Below are 12422 nucleotides of genomic sequence, written 5' to 3'. Positions count from 1 at the left end.
CATCGCCCTCTCGCCCGGTCTCGCCTGCCTCTGCGCTTCCCCCTTCCCGCTGTGGGTGTCCTCGGGCAAGGGACCCTCCCCAAGCCAGCCCCGGGCTGAAGGAGCCCTTTCCCGGCAGCTGGGGTAGAGGCACACCTCGCCTGTGTAGTCGTGCAGGCCCTTGGTGCAAGTGATGGCATGCACCTGGCCCCCTGTTGGTGTCGCAGAAGGGACAGCAGGCTGCAAAGTTTGTTGGGGAGAGGTTCCTCTGACCCAGATTGTGAATCTGCAGGCTGAACATCTAAGGTGCCGTTGTTATCTGTTCCTGTAATAAGCATCTGGCCACTTTTCCTCCTCCTCCTTTGGTTTTGTCAGATGCGAATAGACTTAGTTTTCTGTTATTGTTGCAGATTGGCTAGTGGGCTGGATGCTCTGTAGCAGATGCTGATGCCAGAAACAGATATGGTGGTATGGTAGCTAACCCGTGGTTTTGTCTGTTTTCTTCAGAAACTGTATTATTTCCATCAGTTACCAAAACAGCAAAATACCAAGCAAGTAGGAGAAAAGTGTTAAAATAATTACAGCAGTAATAGATTGACAAAATGCTTGTTTAGGTAACCCATACATCTTTCCTTATCAACACCAGTCTGATTTGTAATCATTCTATGTCTTTTGCAGCATACAATCCTGAAGTTTTAATTTTATAGAGTTTATCAACAGACATCCATCATGTCGTGGCTTGCTGATCTCGCTGGAAAGGCAGAGGATCTACTCAACAGAGTTGATCAAGGAGCTGCATCGGCTCTGAGCAAAAAAGACACAGCAAGCCGTGCAGTTTATGATAATAAGAATTTGGACTCTGCCAATGAATATTCTGAATTGCGCCAGCATACTGGAGAACTAAAATATCAGACATCATCCAAAGCAGCCTACATCTCCTCAGCAGCCGATAATATTAAACATCAAAAGGCCACAATCCTAGCAGGAACAGCAAATGTTAAACCAGCACGTAGGACATCTTCAGAGGTTGCATCTCCAGTAGAAAGTGCTTCCACACCCAGAGCCACCTCACATTTTGTGAGAAGAAAAAAGTCGGAACCTGATGATGAGTTGCTGTTTGATTTTCTCAACAGTTCGGAGAAAGACCCTAATGGAAGGATGGACTCTAAAAAAGAGAAGAGCAAAGCACCTGTGCTTCAAAATCACTCTCGGACTTCAAGCATTAGTTCTGTGTCTACCAGTACACAGAGTGCAAAAACTACTGAAGATAATTCCATCAGGAGCCAAGACAATGGTAGTTAAATAGTATTGAACCTAGAGATATTTAGAACCCAAGTATGCCTAGAGTAAGGCTAGGTAATGGATTTACTGTCCCTTCATGAAACACTTAGTGGTAGTAGTATGTCAAATGTGTGGAGTACAGCAGGGTCTTTAACATTTTTTTCATCACTGGGGTAGTCTTAGATACCATGCTAATTTGACAAACTGCATAACTAATACCTAAGTCTTTTGTGTTCTCAATCTACCTCATTGCTACTGCTCACCTTGACCCCCCTCAGCTATGACCTAACCTTGCATCAGCCCTCATACCGCCTCACTCAGAAGCACAGGTGCCACTTCATTGGTTTGATCTGTTGTTGCCATGTAGGAGAGTGAGTGCCTTTCATGGGCTGGTAGATGGTGTTGGCTGTTGCCCAATGCACCATGTGAGGTGCTGTGAGGTTTTCTCTGTTCCACCATGGAAGAGGGATAAGCTGTCAAACTTGCTTGTCTTGCAGAGTGGGAAGTTGGATGTGGATAGGCTATTGCAGAGCTGCAGGCATGAGAGTGCCTGATAGATAAAGCCATCAGGTTTGCCAGAAGTAGTTCATTACGGCAGTCTAAATCCAGATGCTTGAAAGAGCCTCCAGGCCAGGTGGTCAAAAGTTGGGGCTATTCTCAAGTCAATGCAAAGGAGAATGTGGCTGGGAAGATTCAGGAGCTTGTGCCCTCTATCAGACTCTCCAATCTATACTCAGTCCTTGCTGTTCCTGTGCTACTTTGCTGTTGTTTATTCTATAAAACTGAAGTAAATGGTTTATATTATCTCTTAATAATGCAGTTAGAATACTTTATTATTTGTTCAGTACTCTGAGCATGCAAAGCATTGTAAATGCCAGTTTTTTACTTACTGCATTAAGCATGCTGACAAGTTTTAGACAGAAAAAGGAATAATTTCTTAAGATGTGAATATTTTTATATTTCTGGGTCTGTAACTTTTCAATAAGGTTTGCTAATAATAATTCAAATATGTTAGACTTGGCTATATGGCCTTGCTGATCGGTGTTTAAGGAACGTATTTGTTTTGCTCAGTGTGGCCTGTTGAATTTTCTTCTGAGTATTTTTGAGTGGGTTTTGCATTGTGGAGCTGCCAAATGAGGAAGCACACAATCACAACAGAGTTTGAGCACGCTGGTTTCAGAGTTGATTGTATAGATATATCTGTGTCATTTAAATGGATAGCATCTGTTGAAGTAACTTATGATACATTAGCTTTAGACAAAACCAATTAACATTATACTTTGTACATTGCCGTGGATATAATCTAATATGTGCTATAAAGGGCTAATTTCTTGCTTCGTTAGCTTCATTAATCTATTGAGCTTTCCAGATAAAGGAATGAGGATAAATTGTCTGATAGTTTGGAAATTGTGTCAATGAATCAAAAGGAAGGAATTGATACTTCTTAGAACCGTTTAAATAGGAAAGGGGTTTGAGAAGATGTGGAAGAAGTCTTGCAGTCACTTCTGCTACTTGTCAGTGTGGTGGTGGTCAGAATTAATATTCTGCCCCAGCTCCCAGGGCGCTGGGTGGTAGGGGCTGTTGCAGCAGTAACAAGGAAGGTGGAGCAGGTTGGTCGGTGATCACAAGGTGAAGTAAGTAACGTGGCAGCTACACTGCAGTCTTGCTTGGAATTAGTTGCAGTCTGTCCCCCTGGATTTTTAGCAGTTACTCATCTGGGACATTCTAAATTTGGAAGTAATATTTTTGGATTGCCTGCTTGTTTGCTCATTGCATGCTGTGTTGTTTTGTCTTAACACTGCTGCAAAGCTTCCACCTATCTGCGTGCTGGAATTGAGACTGTTACGGTGGATGTATCAATTTCACAGCATTAATCCAGGTTGCTGTGTGTCTGTTTGTGCATGATGGGGAGAGGCTGCTGGTTCCTCCTTCCCTGCAAGGAACTGTTCAGAATACTGCCAGGACGAGGGGTTTAAATTTTTAAAAAAAAAAAAAAAAAAAAAAAAAAAAAAAAAAAAAAAATCTGTATTTTGGTTTCCATAATCTAGAGAATTACAGTTTGTATTGGCAGAAAGCTTTTGACAGTGTGACAGAGTATATCTACCTACCTTTTCTATTTTTTCGCTAGAGAAAGGAGAGAGAATGCTTCTGCTTCAAGTCACTGCAATTTGATTTCTCATAGTAGAAATGCTTTTGAAAAAATATTTTGAGAGAATTATTAATACAGAATTATCAGTAAGATGATGTTTTGACTGAAATTATTCTTACAACTTTTTTTACATGAAGATAAATATGTAGCTGTGTGGCTGGAATACATATTTAGGTTTGATATCAAAATGACTAAGTGGATGACTATCTGGATAGATTTTTTTTAAAATAAAATTTACATCCTGAAAATCAAAATCTTAATGGAAAACCAGAATGAACTTGTACTAAAAATTCCCCCAGTTAGTTGCTATGTCTTTTCTGTTATTCTCTCAGCTTCTGAAGACATCTCTGGGCAGCATTGTCGTAGGAAAGTATTAATGTTTTGAAATCCCAAATTTGACATTAATAAGAAATTTTGTAACTTCCATGTCTTGCCTTGCAGGATTAACAAAAATGATGCATGTATACCTTATAATAGTCCTATTTTGTGCAAATCTCTGAGGAGAAGCAGCTCCATATTCCATTTCAGTATAAGCTATTTTGATACTATTATTTTATATTATGCATTTAACCACTGATGTGGAACATGGACTTGCTGTTTATATCAAGGCAACTTACTAATACATGTATTAGTTCTAACTTGCATCTCTCTGTACAGAAACTCCAGACAGTTCAGATTCTGGACTGGGAGCACAAGGGGATGGCGTGAAGGATTCATCACTAAGTGCAGTAACTAATCCTAGCCTTTCAGCTAATGATGATTTGAAATCACATGAGCTGTCCAATCTTCGCCTGGAGAATCAGCTGCTGCGGAATGAAGTTCAATCTTTAAATCAAGAAATGGCTTCATTGATTCAGAGGTCCAAAGAAACACAAGAAGGTACTGTGGTTTGGAAACTCAACTATAACATATTACTAAAATGCTAGTGAACTAGAAAACAATGCTATTTCTATGTTAGTGTTTTGTATTTATAATAAAATCTTTCTAGTCAAATTGCATGTATGACTTACCAAGCAAAATGATTCTTGGTTTCAGAATAATGAGCTGGGAGAAACTAAAAGGCTTGTTCAACTACAGAGATAGCACAAATATTGATTAAAATGATGCAATCAAGTTTGTTCCAAAACTTACATCTTATTAAAACAGTGTTAGCAAATGTTATCAGTGTTAAAATACTTTTCCTGCATTTTAATGGCTATTGCAAAATACTTATTTTTAAATTAGTAAATTCCTTTAAATACTTCAAAATTGGACTGCTTTCTGGCTGTAGGCTATAATCTCTGATGCCTAGAAACCGACAGTAAAAATATGAAGTTTAGTATTTTTGTATGACTTCACTAGCTTTTTCATAGCCAAATTAAATGACAAATATAAAAACTGAATATAAATGAAACACTTAAATGCTAAAACCTTGAGGAAACTTGTGCCGTTAGTCATACAACTGAGGGACCGAATTTTTTCCAAAGTAACCATATGAGCCAGATAATTTTAATTTCCATTGAAGTTAATTATGTGATGTTTGATTAAAAATGGAAGCTGCTGTAAATATGCAGGCATTATTTCAACATCGGTGAAGGCATCATTCAATACTACTGTTTTTTAGGTTGAGCTTATTGTCACATTGAGTTGAACTAGGTGCTTTATGCAGAGGTTTCCAAAGGCTTGCTCACGCAGTGGTATTTGACAGTAGGCTGTTTAAAGGGGTGGGGCAGGTAAAATTTGTCGTCTGCTGTGTGACACAGAATGGAATGCCTGTTTTGAGATCACCTGCAAAATTTTATGGATGGACTGGACAGCCAGTCTGACATGTGTTACTTCTTGGTAGCTCATAAAGTTTCAGTGTTACTTCAACTTGGTTGTATTTCATTTCTTTAAGAAATGTGATGTGTGCATCCTGACCATTTACAGGACTTTGCAATACCTACTTTTATGAACATCAAAGAAACTTCTTATTTTGTAGAATTGAACAAATCCCGGGAAAAGGTCGAGAAGTGGAACGTTGACCATTCAAAGAGTGACAGGATGGTTAGAGAACTTCGAGCTCAAGTTGATGATTTGACAGAAGCTGTTGGTGCCAAGGATTCACAACTAGCTGTGCTGAAAGTACGGTTACAAGAAGCTGATCAGCTCTTAAGTGCTCGGACAGAAGCTTTGGAACAATTGCAGAGTGAAAAATCACGGTACTTCGTAATTTCATGATTCTGCTAATAGTATTAACTTTGAAAATTCAAAGCAGATAATTTAAGTATCTTTAAGAATAAAAATGAATAAACTAATGGGGAAAGGGATTTTATCAAGATTTGCAATATGAGAATATAAGTTTGCTCTGAGCTCACTATATCATAGCTGACAGTGGGAACACAGGGCAAATGGGTATTAAATAGGCGCAATTGTCACCTGATTATTGAAATCCATTTTGTATAAAGTTGTTATGTTTGTGTCAGGCCTGAAGCTGAAGATCTCAAGAAAAATGTTTTTGTCTTGAAAAATACATTTGCTTATCCACAAATACGAAGGCTTTTCTGGCTTAATCTCGGTGCTGGGATGTGAATCAGCAATTGAATACTCCAGAATACAGGTCAGGGAGGAGATGTGTCATTAACTCCCAGCTTCACACCTGTAGCCAGCCATATTTAATAATTCACTGGGTAAATTTTCAAAGCTGGTCTGAAAACTAGGTAGTCATATTTCTAACTGAAAATCACACCGGATTTCTTCTTTTTCAATTAATATGTATATTGCTCTTTCAGGATAATACAAGACCACAGTGAAGGGAGCAGTTTGCAAAATCAAGCCCTTCAAACTCTTCAAGAGAGGCTGCGTGACGCAGATTCTGCACTCAAGCGAGAGCAAGAAAGTTACAAACAAATGCAGGTTAGACATGAGGCATAAGGAAGAGTTTCAGACTCTACTTTTCAGATCAGATCTGTGAGGATCCAGCTGCTCTCTCTTCCCCTTGACTTCAGTTCCTGTTCAGGGTGTTAAGTGCTTGGAAGGTTGTACTTTCTGCTGCACTAAGTATCCTTATGATGTTAGTTTACTTTTTTATGTTATTTTGAAAGTTTTGTGATTAAAACTTTTTGAGGATTAATGCTGATAATTTTTACTGTTTTTTTCATGCTAACTTTAATGTTAAAACATGTTTAAAACTAAATCAGTAATCAATTTAGTTTTCCATGCTATGTTGTTACACAACAAATTGTTATACAATTTTAATACGTAATCTTAAGAATATTAAGATGGACGATTACTTCTATGATAAAGATGCAAGTACATCATTGCTAGAGACTGCTTCTATGCTTAGCTTGGCCTTTGTTATGGATAATAGCATCTCTGAAAATCTTTATCAGGGTCTTTCTTTTTTTGAAGTACATAATCCAAATATTGCAGACTACATTTGATAATATTTTTTGAGGAGAAAGCTTGCTTTTTGTTTACCAAATGTAAATAGTAGGAAGGTGGTTATTCCCTCACTATTTCTGAAGGAAACAAATACATATTTTTACTGATACTATTTAGCACTTGCTTAAGCAAGCAGAATTGCTTTCCACATAGCACTAATGCATCTTTAAGTTGAAGGTGGTAGATATGAGGTGTTGTGTTGTGTAGTTCCTTTTAAACTTTCTTTTTTCCTTTCTAGGTTAAAGTTGAGACTGTGTTTAAACACAAAGTATTGTTTCTTTATTGCTAATAGAATGAGTTTGCGGCTCGTCTAAGTAAAATGGAAGCAGAACGTCAGAACTTGGCAGAAGGGATAACTGTAGCAGAAAGAAAGTATTTAGATGAAAAGAGGCGAGCTGATGAGCTTCAGCAGCAAGTCAAAGTAACTAAAACCCACCTTGAATCTACAAAACAGGAACTGACAGACTATAAACAGAAAGCTACCCGCATACTTCAAGTAAGCATTTCTGTAAAGAAATCCAGTGTGATTTGTACACTTCATTTTTCTGAAGGTGTTATGCTGCAAATAGTGGAATTTGGGGGGTGTGGGGGTGTGTGACCTGTAATATATTTTGGGGTGTATTTGTAATGATACCTATACAAACACCTACCAGTCTGCATTTTGTAAATTTAAGTTTTCAGATTGAGTTAAGTAATGGAAATGGACGTTCGGGTCCTGAACTTAAAGAAAAATCCAAGCGAGCCATTGCATTTACTGTGCAACATCTGTCAGTGTGTTCTGCATCCAAGAGTCCAATCTTAGGCAGGTAGATAAATGGATGTAACCTACAATTTGTTCCACACCTGGTATTCTGGAGTCCAGAATATTGCTCTATTCTGCTTGTGGCTGAAGCATAGCATTATAATGGATACTTACATGTAAACCAAAGAAAATATTTTCATGTATTCTGAAAGGTTGCATGTAATCAGCATGATATAAACAATGGCAAAATTAGGTATTATGTGCAGAGTTCTATGCTATGTAAGTTGTCAAAGATACCAAATCCAAACGTGGTTGATTTGAGTATTGTTTATAGAAGTTAGCAAAATGTTGAAGGTAAAGGTGTCTGTTTAGGATAATTAATTTAGTCTGATATCCAAGGACAGGTTTTAAATCATCTTGATAAATACAAGAAGTGTGAGATCAGAAGTCAGTGTCAAGCTAACATTAGGTTGACTCTGAATAAAATGGTTCATCCTCTTTTCCCAGAAGAATTGTTGGTGTATTTGGCTTTTATTAGGCTTTGTTGGCAGGAGACAGGATGGACTGAAAGGGGGTCAGTTTTGTCTTTAGTCTCTGTTAGTGTCCGTCTTCTCTCTTACAGTAGCTGGAAAGCCAAAATTGTTACCCATGACATATTTAACATTACAGGCACTTCTAAAGAGAAAAGCTGTAATCTTCCTCAGATAATGCAGGCTTTCAGTAAATCCACTCTCCTGGCATACGGGAGGTCAGAAAAATTATCAGTAGGGAAACTTTTTCATTTTGAAATGTGAAGGGTCATTATTAACTTGGCTAAAAGAACAGATAAAGCAGTTCTTTCACTGTATGTCTACATGTGAATTTTATAGCAAGGTTATTTTGGCATATTCCAGTTGAGCACTTGTTAAATACTGCAATAAATAATATATTGATTTATTATTTCAGTCTAAAGAAAAGTTGATAAACAGTTTAAAAGAAGGCTCTGGTATTGAAGGCCTGGATAGCAATACTGCAAGCACAATGGAACTAGAAGAACTGAGACATGAGCGAGACACTCAGAGAGAAGAAATACAAAAACTAATGGGGCAAATACAACAGATGAGAACAGAGCTGCAGGTAGCTATAATTATGTACATATGTATTTGTACTTAACCATGAACAAAGGACTGTTTCCTTGTATACTTTAGGGCTGTTGCTTCTAGCGTTTATTTGACCTAGTATAAAAATATGCTAGCTTTTGCTTAAGGTGAGACAAGTGCTTATTGATAGCAGATTTCTTTCCACGTTCTCTCTCACCACTTCAGGCCATGTGGGAGGAATACTATAGATACCACTGCTCTCTTCCCTTGCTACTGTGTGCTCCTTTTGAGGGAAGCATTTACTTCCAAACAAGCGTGGTGATTTCTGTAGAGATCACCTTTATCCTTTTCTGCAAGGGCTACTAATCCTTGAAGCAGCTGTAATCCGAGTTGTCTGCTGGCAGAATTGGCTCAACCCAGCAGTTGCACGCAAGCCTACTTTACACGTGTTTAACCTGTAGACAGTAGAAAGGAAGAAGTGGAGGCTTTTCACGTTCACAAAATGCATTTATTTTACTGCTGTATTAGTACAAATACTCTGTATAAAATGGCCAGATGTCATTTATCCAATACACGCTCAACTTTGTTTTCCTTTGAAGCAGTACTGCAGATACAATTTTTTTGCTATTACCTATGACAAATTGCAGTATTGTTTGAATGTTAGTGAAATGGTAACATTTCTGTTCATTTCAGGATATGGAGACTCAGCAGGTAAGTGAAGCTGAGTCAGTGAGAGAGCAGGTTCAAGACCTACAAGAGCAAATAGCAGCTCATAAAATGGCCAAGCAAGAGGCAGAAGCTGAACTAGAACGGCAAAAACAGGTAAAGAATTCTTGCAAGATGATTGGTCTTATTTTAGGCCTCATGTGGTGTCATCGGTAAAGCATTTAGCTTAATAAGAGACTGGCTTCTACAGTATTTGGGTTATTTTTTGTTTAGTATTCCAAAGAAATTCCCAAAAGCTTAATGAATGTCACTAGGCCAAAAAAGTGCAATGAGTACTAAGCAATGGACAGGGCCTTCTGGATACTTATCATAAACAGATATGTTGCTGATGTATTAAAGAATAAACATTACCCTAGGGAGTGCATAAAATTGATCATGATCTTAATTTTTTTTTCAGCAGAGGAACAATCAAACAGTAGGGATGTAGTAACATTTGTAACTGTTATTTATATCAAGAAACTCAAATACTAAAAATGGTTACTGTGGAACATCCTGTGCTCAATTACTACATAAGATTTGGCTCATAAAACAATGTTCTTATAGTAGCAATTCTTAGATTATTTTTTAAGCCACTTGTTACTCAGTTCTGAATCTAAATGTTATTTCCAAACTTGTCTATAAGACAAATTGCTGATAAAATCATATTAATGAATTTTGTCAGTTTGTGTCACCTTTTTAAGCAACAGCCACCTCTGATTTAAGCAGTTTTTGCTAAAAAGAAGGAAGAAAAGGCAAACTTACATTTTATGTGAACAAACTTATTATTCAGTAGAAATCAGACAAATGCTTTACACCCTATTTAAAAATTTCTCTATAAGAAAATGCTCATGTAAAAGAGAATTAGTAATGAGGAAAGCAGGAGAGTACACTGTATCTGCTAGGAACAATTTATCTTATAGGATTATCTGTCCTTCCAGAAATTACATTTTAATGAGATGCTAACAGCTTGAACTAATTAAAAGGCAGAAGTCGAGGTCTGCTCTTGATGGATAGCTGATGTTTATTATATCAAAGCAGATGGCAGATCGTATTTTGTTACTGCTGCCCTTCTGAGGGGTATATTTTAAGTCAACACTACGTATAGAAAAACTGAGGTAAATTAAAAAAAAGGCATTAGCAGTTATTACAGAAACTGAATTATTCCTTTTCATGACACACATTTACACATACGCTTTTAAAGTAATTGTATGCATTGATACTTAACACAATTACCATCTGTTCTAGCTAGGAATTCCTGTTAACTATTGCCATAAGGTTTCTGAGACTGAAAATGGAAAATAAGTAGAGGTGTTATTTCTTGCACATCTGATGGTTTGAAGGGAGAATAGGATTATCTGTTTTCTGTAGCAACTGACAACTGAAGTAATGCAGTGATTTGCAGACTGTCTTAATTTAAAAGATAAGCATGACAGGTCTTTCAGTCAGAGTTAAAATAACCGCTAAATCATGGGAGTACAAAACTTTTGGTTGGATTTGCTGTTCAGTAAGTTGTCCCTTACTAATATTCCTTCCCCTTTCACATCTGTTATGTTAATATAGCCTAAACTTTAAAGGAAGATTTCTGTCATACAGAATTATAGATAGATATGCCAAAGGTTTTTAAACACTTTTGGGAAACAGTATCTCTGATTGATGGGTTTATTTTAAGAATACAGATCTTTCTGCACCCCCCCCCCCCCCCCCCAAATATTTCCTAATTGTTTGTTACATTATTGACATTGTTTCAATATAGCAATATAATAAACAGTGAGAGTATAAGGAAGATAAATCATGGTCCCAATGAAATTGTGTGACTCTTAGTAAACTAGTCTGGATTAATATTTATGTTAGGTCAGTCTCTAAGAATTTGATAAATCTAACAGGTTGTGTCCTCATACTCAGCTCTCTTTGTTTCCCCCTTCCCCCTCCATCTGAGCCAGACACTTAACTAAGATTAAATTTTAGCTTATATTTGATTGCAGTATATTGCTTTCCTGTGTTCCACTTGTGTTGTGTAACTCTAGATATGTCTCCTAAAATACATATGCGTATAAAACCTTTGATTTGTGATTGTGATAAATTTTATAGGAACTCCATTATACTGAAGAAGAATTGTACCGAACAAAAAATACTTTGCAAAGCAGAATAAAAGACAGGGAGGAAGAAATTCAGAAGCTCAGAAATCAGGTACTTTGTGTCTATAGAAAATAACTTTATCACCTTCAATTATGAAAACAGTGATGAGTACTATTCATTCAATTAAACTGTATAAAAGAAACATAAAGGCTCTACTACTGAGTTACAGTGTTCTTATTTTCAGTATAGTGTAGAGTTTTGAGTGGAAAGCATATAAGAAGGGAACCATGAAGTAGTACATAGCCTAGTTTATTGCATGTGCTTTTGGTTTTGGGAGAAAAAAAAAAATCAACCTGTGCCCCAACTAGACCTAATGGGGTGGTGCCGGATCAACATTCTTCTTTCTGAAAACTAAAAAAAATCATTGGTGCCTGATTAGGTCATCATGATTTCGGTGACGTTCCTTTTAACTGAGCATAAGAACAGAAGTAATGTCCTACAGACTCAGTGATTCACCTAGCCCACTGTTTTGTCCTGGACAGTGGCAGTGGGGCCAGAATGCGATCCTGGCTGCTTTCTTCACTTCCTTGTTCCGCATCAGCAGTTGAATTAGGGCCGTTAGTGTTTAAGACCCTACTAAGTCCCACCAGTATGTTTATGGACCTATTTTCCTTGAATCAATCTAATCCCCTTTGGAACCTTCTGATACTTGTCAGCCCCCATGGTCTCCTTGGGCAGCATGAAGACGTAGGCCTCATTTTGTGTAAATTATCTTAGCATAATGCAAAGTAGTCTATAAGTACAGAAATTGATAGTTTAGAGTCAGCTGTGGTTAGCTGTACAGTTATAGTGTCAGAGGAGTTGGAAATTGTTGTGTTGTGATATGAATTTGTTGAGCCCGTGAGTGGATGATTTTTGTGGTAATACTGGCTTCAGGTCTACCTGCACCTGCCCTGGTGCGCTGCATCTAATTTGTATTTTTGTTATCTCACTGCCTCCGGTTCCTGCT

At 37.5% G+C, this 12422-nt stretch overlaps 1 protein-coding gene across 1 annotated transcript in view; it reads left to right on the top strand.

Moving 5' to 3' along the window:
* The first annotated feature begins 63 nt into the window (after positions 1 to 63).
* The window catches only part of GOLGA5 (golgin A5), an 18646-nt gene continuing 6287 nt past the window's right edge, over positions 64 to 12422 (top strand). The window contains exons 1-9 of the mRNA XM_009648970.2: positions 64 to 285; positions 658 to 1273; positions 4067 to 4288; positions 5370 to 5589; positions 6160 to 6283; positions 7104 to 7307; positions 8499 to 8669; positions 9326 to 9454; positions 11426 to 11524. Of these exons, the coding sequence (XP_009647265.1) occupies positions 709 to 1273; positions 4067 to 4288; positions 5370 to 5589; positions 6160 to 6283; positions 7104 to 7307; positions 8499 to 8669; positions 9326 to 9454; positions 11426 to 11524 (1734 nt within the window). The 5' untranslated portion in view covers positions 64 to 285; positions 658 to 708. The remainder of the gene's footprint in view (positions 286 to 657; positions 1274 to 4066; positions 4289 to 5369; positions 5590 to 6159; positions 6284 to 7103; positions 7308 to 8498; positions 8670 to 9325; positions 9455 to 11425; positions 11525 to 12422) is intronic.

The sequence above is a fragment of the Egretta garzetta genome, unplaced genomic scaffold (assembly GCF_000687185.1).
Source record: "Egretta garzetta isolate BGI_Z169 unplaced genomic scaffold, ASM68718v1 scaffold361, whole genome shotgun sequence".
Classification (NCBI taxonomy): domain Eukaryota; kingdom Metazoa; phylum Chordata; class Aves; order Pelecaniformes; family Ardeidae; genus Egretta; species Egretta garzetta.
The sequence above is the reverse complement of the archived record's forward strand: the minus strand, read 5'-3'. Positions and strand labels throughout refer to the sequence as shown.